Here is a 14,853-nt window from a genome sequence, read left to right as displayed (position 1 = left end):
TGATATTTTGAACAAATTGACTACTTTCTTGCTAGGATTCATATTATGTAGATTACCTACTCCGAATTCCGAAATACTTAAATATCCTCTTTCTGGGTGAGTAACAGGTTTCAATTTAAGCTCAAAACTGCCTGCAGTTTCCCTCAACCATACTGATATTGATCAGGATATTGTCTTATAGCTTTAAACTGCAGCACATAAAGTGCATTGCAAAATGCAAAGGGGATCAATTGAAATTATATAATTAAAAGTTTACAATGTAGCAGAAGCATACTGACCGAGAACTGTCAGCTTGAAACTGATGAAGAAACTGCAAAAAGGCCATGTTTTGCATTTTACAACTCTGTTTATAACGTAAAAAAGATCACAAAAATATATTCGGCTCAGCCTAAGTTATTTTCCGAAGAAATTCATAGGCTTAATTCATCTCATAAAACTAGTTCTATAAGAGAGACTGTTCATTCCTTATAAATATATCTAAGATTTTGTCTATAAGTAATGTGAGATTATTTCTTAACATCCTTTCCACGTGTAGGCCAATATTTTTTTCTAGTCATTGTCAGGAAATAAGTAATGTGAGGTCCATTCGTCATGTGGTAGGCTATGATACCATGAAAAAGTTTACGTGCTTAACTTATTTTATAAAACCGATTTTACAAGAAAGAATTGTTCATTCCTTATAAATAAATCTAAGACTTTATTTACAAATAATGTGAGATTAGTTTTCATCGTAGCGCTAGTGGGTAACTAAAGAGATTTAAAAAGATGGTGTTTTTCATGATTGTTACCTGGAATTGGTCACATTATGTGCACTTCCCTGCACGAGAAATGGCAGAGGAACTTGGTAAAGGAGAGCAGGGGCACGCTCCCCACCCTGGCAGTTTGTGAAAGTGAAACCGCCACGCAAACGACGTCTCCGGTCCAACTCCTAAATCCAAAGTTCACCGGTTCCAAGACAAATACAATGGCTTTGACCTTTTTTTGGCGTCCAAAAAAGAGGTAAATGTGAAGTGAAGCCTACCTAGGATTGTAACTTAAATATCTCTATTTTGGATCCGAGGTTCCGTTTTATTTTTAATTCGATATATAAAATATATTATTTATGTCATTTAAATAATAAATTTAATTGATAAATTTAAATTTTTTTTAAATTAAATTATATTATATAAACAGATAAATTATCCCTTCCGAGCAGTGCTAGCACGAGTAGCACTGTTCATCCGGGCCGGATTTTTTCCCGACCCGGTCCGAAACCTAGAAACTCGGATTCCGGTTTAGGTTCCGGCCCGGATCCAAACGAATCCGGAACCCGGATTGCGAAACCCGGACCAACATGGTCCGGGTACGGGTTGGGGACCTGGGTACTGGGTTAAAACCCGGTACCCGGGTCTTTTAAAATAATCTCCCGTGTTTGCCTGTTTGCCCCCCCCCCCGACTCACCTCTCTCGTCTCTGGTTCTCTCTCTCGTTGCGTTGCGGCCGAAGCAGCAGCCCTAGGTCCCTAGCCGCCACCATCGTTTCGTCGTCGCCCCATCTCACTCGCCGTAGACCTTTGCCTCTAGGTCTTTGTTCCAGTGCTCTCACTCTCTCGCTCGCTCGACGAAGAAACCCTAGCCTACCTCCCTCAGTGCCGACGAAGATGAAATACTACGGCTTGTGTAGCTTTTGTTCAGGTAAGATCTGGGTTTTTTTTTTTGTTAAACATGGCTATAATGTATATGCTGTAAGTTTGATAGATCTGGATTTTATTTGACTACTGGAACTGGAAGAATGAGGTACCTCCGCCATGTTCCTCGAAGATTCAAGAGCGGCTTCAGAGAGGGTATGACTTTATCTTCCTTTTCTTGAGCACGAGACCGATTCAGAGAAGAACAATTTTTTTTTTTTTTTCATTCGATTTTTTTATATTCTTGTTTAAAAAAAATACAATATCATTAAAAAAAAATTTAATCACTAAATAAAAAAAATATATATCGAAACCAATCGGGATACAAATGTCGGTAGGCATAGTATTTTCCCCTACAGTTTGGGAATACTCCTGCTACTTAGCGCCACGTGTTGACTACTACCCAAACCGCCCAACAATGGTTTAGCAAATGTTCAAACACGTGGCTCAATCAACCCACGTGTGACGCCCTTACGCTGCCACCTTCCCCTCCTCCAACACCTTATAATTAAGAAGCAATCAAACACGACATGATCATCAAAAATCTGTGTAATCTACACGAGGAAAAGAAAAAAAGTGAAGATAAAGAAAACCATGGCAGCCATGTCCATGACAATAAACGCAGTCTTCAACCTCTCAAAGGCCTTCCCTACCAGCAACACTTCACTCTCCCTCAGATATTCCCGCAAAGTCTCGAGGGTTTGCTTCACGCACGCCTCTAAACTCTCCAAGGTAAAACCCATATTTCACATATCTTTGACCCTACTAATTAACTAAACCTTAATTTGCTTATGCTCTTCTTTCTTGTCTTTTCTTTTCTTTTTGTGTTTCAGGGCCAACATGCCTCGGAAGGAAACAGAGACTCGACGCACAGGTCCAGGGAGGTGCCCGTGACCGATGAAGCAAAAGAAGCCGCAGAGGAAGGCGTGGAGAGAACCAAAGAACGTACTCACGGAGTGCAAGAGAAAGCAAAAGAGTATTCTCAGGATGCCGAGGAGAAGACGAAGGAAGGCGCATATACAGCGGCAGAGACGGCAGAGAGTGCAAAGGAGAGAGCCAAAGAGTACGCTTACGACGCAAAGGAGAAGACTAAAGATGTAGCGGGGTCGGTGGCTGATAAGTTCAAAGAGGGAACAAACAGAGCTGCCGAGACGGCAGACAGCTCTAAAGAGACAGCAAAAGAGTATGCTTACGATGCTAAGGAGAAGACCAAAGACACTGCGAGGTCTGTGTCTCAGAAAGCCAACGAAGGGGCGACGAGAGCAGCCGAGACAGCGGAAGATGTTAAGGAGAGGGCTAAAGACAACGTGCATGGTGTGAAGGAGAAGACTGAAAATGTGGTGGGGTCAGTTACCGAGAAGGAGAAGGAGGGGACGTACAAGGCGGCGGAGACAGTGCAGAATATCGGAGAGAAGGCGAAGCAGACGGTGAAGAACGCTTGGGGCGCCGCCAAAGAGACTACGCAGAAGATTAAGGAGACCGTGGTTGCGAAGGACGATGATGATCGTGATGATGATGATTTTGGAGGGAAGACTATGGACAATGATGTCGTGGAATTGAGGAGGCGTGCTGGAAACCCAAATAAAAAGAGCGATTAATGGGGGGTTTTTCTTCTTACTATATTTCCATAGTTCTAATAACTGAGAGGTCATGATGATATATATGCTGCTTTTTCTTGCTAGTGTTTATGGAGCTGATGCTGTAACAGATCATGTTAAAAAACAGAATTATCTTTAGTTTTTGAATATGATCATATAACTGCAATTAAATAGAAGACCCGAGACTTGCAGTACCATATGCATTATGCATGCGAAATTGGAAAATTTTCAATCTAGTACAATTGAAATCCTGTTTATTGGGAAGATCAGTAGGATCAAATGCTCTACAAATTTCAAGGGCAAATTGAAGTCCCTGACTCCAGTAGTTTAATGTAATTAATTAGCCAGGGAGATGCAGTGGGAAAATCTTTAGAATTCATGTAGATCATTCACATTTCCGTAGGCAATTTAGCCCACTTTAGCAAAGCCAGTTTTTGCAAAGATTACAATGATTCTATTTCTTTTTTTGTTCTGTTCTACATACGGATTTCGAAGGAAGGAAAACAAAAATCTAGAGAACATGAATCTGTTACGAGGTTAAAGGTTTAATCAAATTAGTATTCAACCATCTTACGACAACCGTCTTACAATTTTTAGATCAATGGTTGAGTCTTTTAATAATGGATCATAACAGAATCTAAGAAGCATATAAAAAGAAGAGAAATACCTGACTTAGATTGTTATTTTTATAGTGAAGTAGATGTACCAGCTTATATGGTAAAAGGAATAAGAATATCATGAATAGATCAAATGGGTTTGCCTATAGCATCATGATTTCAATTGCCTGTAACATCACTAAAAGTATAAAAATAGGAAGCTTAAATTCAGAAATTACTAATGTTAATTAATTTTCAGGTCAGGATCTTTGGTAATGATCTCTTCAACCGTCTCTCAGGGTGACAGTCGTGATTCTGAGAGGTGGTCGGAAAGCTATAACTAGAAAGTAGTAGTAGTATAGTATTTATGGATTGTCCCGAAACAAATTGGGTTAGAAGGTCTCATTACATTCGTGTAAAGTAGTGTTGGGCTTAACATATTTGTTGAGTTACAATGGATTCTTTGAGCCCAGCCCAGATTTGAATGGGAATCCTGAAATTTAGGTTCCAACAGCGCTCCCATTTCAATTTGGGTCAACCTTTACCAATAAACGCTTGTCGAGACATAAAGCACATGTTTGGGCAATGGATGAAAATGTCGTCCCACTCGCCTCCTACCTCACTGACAGCACCCACTCACCACTTTCCTTTGGGGTTGGTTTGGATGGCCAGATGTTTTATCTCATCTGCTCTGTACGGAACTGTTTTATCTCATCACATCTCTGTACGAAACTGTTAGGTTTGGAAAATGATAGGACCCCGTTGGGGATCCCGTTCATTTATCATACTCCAATTTTTAGTTTTTTTTTTTTTTTATATATATAGTGACTAAAAAGATATTATTTAATAATATTATAATTTTTTTTTTAAAAAAAAATATTTAAAAGTGTTACAAAAATAATATAAAAAAAATATTTTTTTTTAAATATTTTTTTTAAAAAAAATTCACAATATTATTAAAAAATATTTTCTTAATCACTACGTAAAAGAAAAACTGAAAAAAAAATGCTTGAACGGAATCTCCCAACAGGATTCTTAGCATTGCCCGTTAGGTTTTGGACATTCAAACCGTTAGATTTCATCTCTATTTATCTATTTCATCTATAAATTTTTAAACTCATTTCAAACTTTTTTTATATGAACAGTAGAACATTTTTTCAAATTTTAAAAAATTAAAATTATTTCATCTCACTATCTAAACATATATTTTTTTACAAATTATCTCATTTTATCTTAATTCAAAAAATCTTATTACTATTTAAAATATTTTATCTCATCTCATCTAAGCTGCATATCTAAATCGGGCTAGTCCCTCATGCCAAATAATCTCAAAGAATAATTTTATATATAACTGTAAAATACATAAATGTTGCATAATTATTTTTAAAAAAAAATTATTATTAAAAACTTAATTTCTTTCTATATAAACCTCATATTTTATTTATTTATTTTCAAAATGAAATTCACAATTTACAATCCCAAAACCCTCGTGAGAAATGCCCACATCATCGACCTTTACAAAATCTTGGGGACATCTTCCTCCGCAGTCTCTCCTCTGCCGAACACCCATTGCCAATTTGATTTCTTTTCCTGACAAAATTAGATTTGAAAGATACGTTGTAAAATTGAACCATATTGCCACTATTGCATATTGCCATTTCAGCCATCATCCCCAACCAAAAAAATCCTCTTCCGTCTATTCCACTCCTCTCAAAGTTTTGTCCATGGATGACGGGCCTTTGGAATACGACCGTTACAAACAAGTTTACTCTTTTTATTTTTTATTTTTGAATAAAACAGGGAGGGAACATATATGCATATTGCATGGTAGGTGTTCCTTACGACTGAAGGGAACAGGAGTTACAAAACGGTAGCGTCTGTCGACAGAGTGGCTGGTGCTTGTTGAAGAAGCAGTTGTAACTTGTAACCCCTGAACGGACGCCTGCGTCACCTCGTCCTCCCCCTCACACTGTCCATTTCTGTCTGTCTGGGCAGCCTCCTCTTCTTCGGTTACGTTTTGCTTGGAGAAGGGGGAGGGAGGGGTGCACGTGGCACTCCCACACTGATGATATAAAACCTGCCCTCTCCTGCCACTTCAGACTTTTCCCACACCCACTTCAGACATTAAACCCTTGATCCCCTCGAAAATTACCCATTTCTCAATTGAACGCGTGTTTCTTGGCCTCGACTAGCTACGTGGGCATGGATGCAGGGTGTATATATTCTCAATATCCTCGTATCATACATTATATATAATTTTTAATTTTTTTTATTAAATATGTGATATATAAATGATATGTAAAATAATTTAATTAATTTAAAAAAATAAAATTTAAAAATATTAAAAAATTAAAAATATATAATATATATGAAAATGATAAGTAGCAAACTCGAATTGAATGTCTCGAGAGCTATAATGGTATCTCACTATATATATATGGTCTATACCTGAGACGTGATTATTTTGTTTATGTCTTTGTTTGACTTGTTTGACTCGAGACAGAAAACTATAATTTCACACGTACGGAACTCTTGTTATGAAAGTTCTTTGGATATTAATTGCATTAAAAAATGATTGTATTAAAATAAACTAGATCCTTAGGTCATCATGTTTCGATATTATTTGTTGAAAGCACAATGAGATCCGGTCCTGAGATTGGTATTCACAGGTAAATACCACGACCGAGAAATTCTATAAACTATGGGGGACACTATCGTCTATGTCGAAAGTGGGTGCCGGAGCTATCAAGGAAGGGTGTCCGAAAGGCACGAACACAAACATGATGATGTCAGTCAGAACAAAACTGAAAAATAGAATAGAAGAGTCGAGATAAGAGATTGTACATGAGAGAGAGAGAGAGAGAGAGAGATAGAGAATAGTTGCTGATGTCTGACGCAGCCACCACCCATTGACGGCCGCCACGCTCCGTTTCTTAGACTGCTCTTTCGCCGCCTCGCTCTCTCCCCCTTCTTCCCCAGTGGTACTTCCTCTAATCTAATCCAGTAATCCTCTTCTCCTTTAGTTCTTGGGTGTGATTTGTTTTTTGGCTCGGAAATATTACTCTTGGGTGAGTAAAGGTCTGGAGTGAAAGATTCGAGTGTTTGGAAGATTCAGGTAGAGTTAGCTGCGATGTGATTTGTGTGTGCGGATGTGTTGTGACTCTCTGATCAAAGCAGTCGGCTGGGGGGTTTCCAACGCTCTATAAATACCTGTTTCGTTTTCATCGTGAGGATTGGTAAGAGAGGAGAGTACTGAGTCTCAAACCCCGATTGCCTTAGATCTTTTCTGCCCTCAAATTAAGATCTCTGCTTTTCTGGATTCATCCACGTACACACTCCTCTCTCCAGACAGCAGAAAAAACAGCTCTTTCCCCTCTGTCTTTCTGCCTCCTTTATTAGAGTGAGAAAGAGCCGAGCTGGTGAAAATCTTGGGGGATATTGTAGGGTTTGCATAGAGATAGAGTTATTAATATTATTACTCTATTATTCTTGTATTTGGTAGGCAGGGAGGAACGAAAGGATTGCATGCACAAGCTGGTAATGATGGCCGTTAGTTTTTTACACTAGAGATTCTCAAAGCTCAGAGACAGACACGTTGACTTTCAAACTGAAACGCTCAAAATTGACTCCTCCCCAAAAACCTGCTTGCTCATCAATTAACGGAAGAACCACCCCCCCAGCCTTTCTCGATATATAGACGAAACCACAAGTTCACAACCACAAGAAGAAAGACCACACCTCCAAAAATAATAGAGAAGATTTAGAGAAACAAAGATGCACCAAGAGAGAGATGGAGGAGGACCAGAAGACATGAAGGCACAAGACTCGAAACTAAAGCCTCTGCAAGCTGAAAACGATCAGCATCATCATCCTCAAAAATGCCCTCGCTGTGAGTCTCTCAACACCAAGTTTTGTTATTACAACAACTATAGCCTGTCTCAGCCCCGTTACTACTGCAAGGCTTGTAGAAGGTACTGGACTCAAGGAGGAACCCTCAGAAACGTCCCCGTCGGAGGCGGTTGCAGGAAGGGGAAGCGTGCAAAAACCTCCTCATCTGCTGGCGAGAATTCTCGGTCTCAGCAGCCCCCACAGCCGCAGCAAGTACAACAAAATTTGACAAACCCACCAGCTATAATCCCCTCCGATCCAGTTTTCACCCCAAGTCCAGCTCTAATGACCACAGAACCCGGCAATTTGGCTTCACAATCTGGAGCATCGATCCATTCAACTGCGCCGTACTATGCTGGAGGTGGGAATTTATCCTCTTTGGCAGCAATTCAATCGTTAATGAATCAACCACATTCTTTCAGTCAAGCTCTCACTTATGCTAGGGGAAGTTTGGAGGGTTCTTCAAATTTGGATCTTCTACAAGGCCGGTTTACTGTCCCTTCGTTTGGGTCACAACAGCAGCAGCGGCAAGTCCAGCAAAGGCAATTTTATCCAATGGGTAACATAGATAGAAGCATGGAACCGCTCTATTTTACTGGAGAAACATGGAGTCAGTCAAACAGGCAGACCAACACTTCTTCCCATGACTGGTATCAGAGCTTTCTGAACAATACTAACGCCACGGCCGCTGACACCACTCTGTGGAGTATTAGCACCGCTGCCACCGCCACTGGTAATGCTAACGGCAATAACAATGCTGCTTCTACTTCGAATCCAAGTCAGTGGCCTAATCTCCCTGGATTTGGTCCTCCTCCGTGACCTTCTTCAGCCATTTTTAAAAGCTCCCTCAAGCTCCATAGATCAAGCAGCTACATAATTTGGTGGAGTACTTTTTTTTGCTTTGTATACCCAAAAAAGAGCCCATTAAACCTCTATCTGTCTACCCTTTTGTCTTTTTGTTTTACTTTGCATGGTTTAGGCCCTCAGGGAATGATTGATCGGTTCGTCATAGTTAGAACAAAGAGAGTTTAGCATCTTGTGATGCGATTCATTGTAGATGAAAGAATAGCGGCGTTAATCCCCGCGTTTTTTTTTTTTTTTTTTTTCTTGTCATAAAGAATTCCTGGCTTGAGTTTTGTTATCTCGAACTTCTTAATTTTTTACGCTAAGGTATATGCTTGAGCTTTAATTTTGTTTGGTTGTCTTAATTCTCGGCTTTATTATGCACATGTGATTAAACAATATGGGGTAGACAAATTGGTTGTCTTAATTCTCGGCTTTAATTTGTTTTGTTATCTCGAAAATAATGTTATTTATTGCTAATTAGCAACCAAACAAAAGCACAAAAAGACTGGCTTTCCTTCAAAACTGGTCAAAAAGGATATCAGACTTCAGAGAGCTGGTGAGAATGTTAAGATACATAGATGTGGGCAGACAATTAATTGGTTCTTGTTCGTTCATGGACGTGGATATATGACCGAAAGTCTGAAACCTTTAACTTTTGATCAGTTCCAAATGCTCATTTGCAGTACCACTTATACAGTACTCTCGTACCCATCGATTGTTCGCTTCACAATTTTTAATGCCTTTACCCATCAGCTTCAGAGTTCCAGTTCCATAAGGACTTTGATCATTCAACTCATGTTGTCCTGTCTTACTGTACGTCTTTCTCCGTGTCGCGCTCTCTATGATCATCTGGTCATTCTGCATGCTGCTTCAATTCGTGCGTGCATGCTTTTGTCGTGCTTGACGTACAGATTAATGAAATGGCTGATGGTGGCGTGCATGCGTGCTTGCATGGACATTTTCTACTCAACACTGAAAGGACAAGCACGTACGTAATGCAGAAGGTGAAATGATCAATAATGATGTTTGTTGAGGAGGCAGGCACACCCGAATTAAGCACCTTTGAACTGAATCCTAGCTCTTGACACCTTCAACAAAACTAATAAAGAAACGACATTTCCTACTCATCTTTCTCTACATATTATATTTTTTTATTTTTTTCTTATTAAACTTATTAAATTTTCATTCTTCTACTCGTTATCTGTCATATATTTAATAAGATGATGAATATATATATTTTTTAAAAAAAAACTGGGTTTGTATTTTATAGCTAGTTTAAATTTATTTATTTTTTCAAGATCTGAAATCACTGTCAAATCTTGATGAATTGTCAAATCGCTCACTATTACACTGTCAAAGATGACGATTTGAGAGAACATGCATTTTTATTTTAATTTAGGAAGGTGCATGCGGGCGGGCCAGAGTTACCGCTAAAAGCTGGGCCTACTTATTTTTATTTTTTTTTAACAATCTTAGTTATTAAAAAAATTTAAAAATATTCAATTTTATTAATAATTATTTCTTTAATCATTAATTAAAAAATTAAATTAATCAAAAGGTAATTTTAGACGATAATATTGAGAAGCTAAGTAGCATTTATATAATAATATCAGATTATATATTCAAAATATGTGATAACAAAATTAAGAAATATACGAATATTGTGGTAAAGTAAGTTTAAGGTCCCGGCCAACAGTTAAGAAATTATAATTTCTTCTTTTTTCTTTTTTCTTTTTAACATAAATAGGAAATTATTTTTTTAAAATAATAATTATGTTATCTGCCCTGCAATACCATTAAGGAAAATATTATTTTATCCACTTTGTTTGATTGCCCTATTTGACCGTTAATCAAAAAAAAAATTTTACTTAATAATTAAGAAAATGAATTTAAGTATATTGATATATTTTTTTATTTTTTAAAAATATTTAAATGAATTAAAAAAATGTGAAAAAAAATATCTAAGCGATACGCCTAACGGTAAAGATGGAGCAGGATAGTAGGCCCACCCTTTTTGTAATTGGATTTGGTTCGAACATTTATAATTAGATTCGGATTTAAATTTAGATTATGTTGTGATTTCGAATCCAAATCCCCATTCTTAACATAATTTATAATCTAAGATTTTGAAACATTAAAATCTGATATCTAAATCTAATTTTAAATACATAATCCGAGCTAACGCTTTAGATTTTAAAGATCTAAATTTAAATATTTTGCCTTAAATTCAATCGTCCGAACGCATCGTTTAAAAGTTTTTCTTAAAGAATAACATTATTTACCATAAGCAATTACAAACCAAACAACTAGAAATACAAAACACTTTGTTTTTCTCCCTTCCCCTTTGCGGGGTTGATTACCCAACCCACAACCACTGCACCACCGCACCCATGAAATTCCCTCACAACCAAACTCTCACGACCACCCCAAAACCAAGTCTCCATGCACCTCACCAACTCCCTGACTGCATGGGTCAATGAATATATTGTAAGGTATAAAAACATAAAAAGAATCATTTTTTTGGAAAATAATATTAAATCTTCAATTTCATCTAATCATTACTACTTTCTCAAATTTTCACATAAAATAAAATAAAAATAATATTAAAAATATACAACTTTTAATTTTAATCTCATCATTTAATTATGCACTCATGAATCTGATAATTGATCATCTAGTGGACCATTTTCGATCATTATAAAATTAATTCAGTCAAAGCAATATGCTTTTCATCCTTAAACTCTATGCATGGTATAACATATATAATTCGGTATTTTATATTTACGATCAAAATGATCAAGATTAACATATTGTTGGTTAAGAATCTAAGATCAATTTCAAAAGAATTATATTTATATGATTCCTTTTATTTTCCATCAATATAATTTAGAGTTCGGGTGCTAATTTATATATATTTAAAATCAGAAAGCTCGACAATATATAAAAGAATAATAAACTTAATAACTTTTCTACCATTCTATTTAAATGATTAATGTCGATATTTATATAAGATTAAAATTATTTTTAATAAAATGAGATGATTACAGTAGTACTTAAATATTAAAGAAATTATAACGTAATTATATATAGGTGCATGTTATTCATGTATATTAATTAGTGTGGGTAAGTCATAAGTGGATTATTAACCGTTTGGCCTCCTATTCATCATCAACTTATCCACGCAAAAAATGATATTCGTGATTAATTATTTATAATGAAAATAGATTTAATTTAATATAAAATAAATATTTCGTTAAAAATAATTGATTATAAATAAGTAATTGATTACCGTGGTCATGTTGCGGTGCTTTGGAGATCGGTCGATGACAAGCATGCAGGAGGAACAATCCATTGTCTGGCTTTACCACCACATGATCTAGATGTGGAGTGTGTGTGGGCCCTTTGGGGGGCCCTTTTTATCTTCTTTCGAGAGTATCATTAGTATTGGCAGCTGAAACGGTGGTTCCTACTTTCCATCAAACATCCCATCGGTATGGAAAGGTAGGCCCCGTTTCACCAAAATCTTTGGTCAGTGAGTCTGTAGATTTCAGCACTTCCGCGGGACAAATTGGTTTTTTGCTCTACCCTCTTTCTTTAATTTGTACATATGATCAATGCACGACGATCAAACGAGGAATAATTTGCCACCTCATGTGACGTCCGTGGCATTTTCCCCCCGAGTTGGTAGAATGATTTTGAAACTTTAGTTACTGCGCATGTTTTGACCATAAACGAATTAAGGTGGCTGTCGGCAAAGAAAACATGATTTCCAGTTCCTACTTTCAGTTTATTGTCACCTTGTTTTGCCAACCGAATGACACATGTTTTAGCTCAAGATTTTGAAGTACATAGGATGGTACTGTTTATATAATAAGCATGTTTGTAGAGTGATCATTTTTATGTAATTAATTGAATAAAAAGAGTAATGTTATGTTCATAAATGAATTATATAAAAGTAATCATATAAATTAATGTAATTTTATCTATCCGTTAGATTTATTTTATAAAAAAAATAATTTTATAATATAATAAACTACATCAAATCACGTTGGTTTGACGACAATGGTTGTATTTGTGGGGACGTGTCATCGCCAACATGCACCAATCAATCTAGTTATTGAATACCTTAATATTATTACAAAAAATGCACATGATGTCTGGCCTATTTTCTCGCCTATCGGACTACTTGTCATCTTTCATTTGGCTCAATTTATCGAATGTGAGTTTTTTTTGAGTTCTAATTAAGATGATATAATACTTTTTAATTATGACACATTTAGGGCAGGTTTGGTAACCAAAACAAAATATAAAATTTTCATCTCATTTCATCTAATTATTATACCTTTTTTAAATCTCTATATAAAATATAATAAACAATTCAACTTTTTCAAATCTCAATATATATTTTTCAAATCTCAAAAAATAATAATATTAAAACATAATATTTTAAACTTCAAAATAAAATATAAAATTCTCATCTCACCCCCCAAACCTACCCTAAAAAAATATTATATCTTCAGTTTTCAAGACCTCGTCAGTACTCATATGTATATATTATACAAAGGGCCACATACTTGGGCCTCATGCAGTAGACCCATTAAGCACTTGGGCCTCATGAGGCCGACTGAATTGCACTTTTGCTAGGGAAAAAAGAGATCAGTGCGTTGGGATCGATTAGCAGATAATTTAGATATCTAAAACATTAGAGATAAAATTATCAATACTTGCTTAGATCGAATATTGTACTCGTGAGAGGTGGTTTAATTATTTGATATGTTACTAATTAACTTAAGATGGAAGATTTCTTCATGAGTTGGAATCATTAACGGGAAATAGAGGAAATGATGGTGTTTGCCTATGATGTTTATTATGTTGATAGTGACTCCCACTTCGTACGTAATATGGGGAAAAAAGTGTGTGCAGATTTGTCACAAAGCTAGTTTCGTGGTGATCTCGCGATAGTGCTGCTTTCATTTCCATATAGAAATTAATTAAACGACATATATATATATGCAATCACATTATTAATATTATAATATATGGCAGTTTAGGTCAAGGCCAGTCGTAGCTATAGCTAGCTAGCTAGATTAAATGCTTTAAACACGACCATGTAGTTTTTACCCCCCATCTTTTTCAATATCTAGTTTAACGTGCATGAGGCGCTAACTATATTATTTGATTAAAATTAATGAAAGCTTCATTTTCCCTTCACTTTTTCATGTATACAACGCCGGTTACAAAAAAAAAAAAACGATTATTTGTGTCGAGCCATTAATTATGATTAGAATTGACTCATTTTAATAAAAAATAATATTTTTTTTTTACAAATAACTGATTAGTTATAAAAAAATTACTTATTTACGATCAGTTAATTTTAACAAAATGATTATTTGTAACTAAAATTAATTATAAATAATCTTTTAATTATAATAAATTAGTCACACTAGCTCGTTTTTCTTGTGTCTTGCCAATTTTATTTTTCAAATATTAGATCACATGTATTATATTACCCCCATAATTTATTTCAATTAGATTTAGAGGTTGTTCCTGATCATGAGTCAGGACAAAATAGATGTATATATAACTTAATATCATGATCACAATTCGAAATATATATTTTTTTTATTAGGCAATTGGCGGGGTTAGGGACATTAGACAGTACTGGGTGACCCACAGTAGTACCGTCCCATGCTAATAAGGTGCCATGCACTACTAGGCCATGGAGGGCCAATATTGGCGTAACAATTGGACAATTACTATTAAATTATGAATCAAACGCTAGTTAATTGAATTTTCCAACTCCCTATGCATACAGAATGTGGTCAACTAGGACCGTTAGATCATGTCTTAATATAGCCGTGACATTCGACACTTTCTACGAGTTTTCCAATGATAACAACGTAACTTTGAACATGATGATCAAAGTGTCAAATTAAGTGGTTTGTCATGGCACGATAATATGTGCAACAATGAACGAGTATTTAGGATGAAAATGACTAGTTATAATGAAGACAGATTTATTTTAATAAAAAATAACTAGTTAATTTTATAAAAAATAATTAAACACAAATAAAGAATTTTCTTGAAGGGACCTCAACCCTAGTTAGGTTTTTCTCTTCGTATTGTTGTGCAAAAAAAAAAATAGAATATTAAACCTCATATATGTTTGCAAGAGTGGTGCTACTTTGTTGTCTATGTGTGCCATCAAATTGTACATTTTTTTTAAAAAAATATTTTTAAACATTTTTAAAAATTTTTAA

The 14,853-nt window shown here is 35.8% G+C and overlaps 2 protein-coding genes across 3 annotated transcripts; both read left to right on the top strand.

Moving 5' to 3' along the window:
* Positions 1-2,201: 2,201 nt before the first annotated feature.
* On the top strand, positions 2,202-3,437 carry LOC109014432 (late embryogenesis abundant protein 1-like). The gene is made up of 2 exons (XM_018996903.2): positions 2,202-2,397; positions 2,499-3,437. Exons 1-2 carry the CDS (start codon positions 2,260-2,262, stop codon positions 3,261-3,263), a joined length of 903 nt encoding a protein of 300 aa, XP_018852448.1. The 5' UTR covers positions 2,202-2,259; the 3' UTR covers positions 3,264-3,437.
* Positions 3,438-6,490: 3,053 nt separating this feature from the next.
* Positions 6,491-8,836, top strand: LOC109014435 (dof zinc finger protein DOF2.1-like). Of its 2 annotated transcripts, none has more exons than XM_018996905.2 (2): positions 6,491-6,840; positions 7,362-8,836. In XM_018996905.2, exon 2 carries the CDS (start codon positions 7,634-7,636, stop codon positions 8,564-8,566), a length of 933 nt encoding a protein of 310 aa, XP_018852450.1. In that variant the 5' UTR covers positions 6,491-6,840; positions 7,362-7,633; the 3' UTR covers positions 8,567-8,836. The 2 variants fall into 2 exon arrangements, with proteins under 2 accessions (XP_018852450.1, XP_018852451.1); XM_018996906.2 differs by lacking the exon at positions 6,491-6,840 and having other exon boundaries at positions 7,673-7,748; positions 7,828-8,836.
* Positions 8,837-14,853: the final 6,017 nt, after the last annotated feature.

Source organism: Juglans regia, chromosome 4 (genome assembly GCF_001411555.2).
Source record: "Juglans regia cultivar Chandler chromosome 4, Walnut 2.0, whole genome shotgun sequence".
Classification (NCBI taxonomy): domain Eukaryota; kingdom Viridiplantae; phylum Streptophyta; class Magnoliopsida; order Fagales; family Juglandaceae; genus Juglans; species Juglans regia.
The sequence above is the reverse complement of the archived record's forward strand: the minus strand, read 5'-3'. Positions and strand labels throughout refer to the sequence as shown.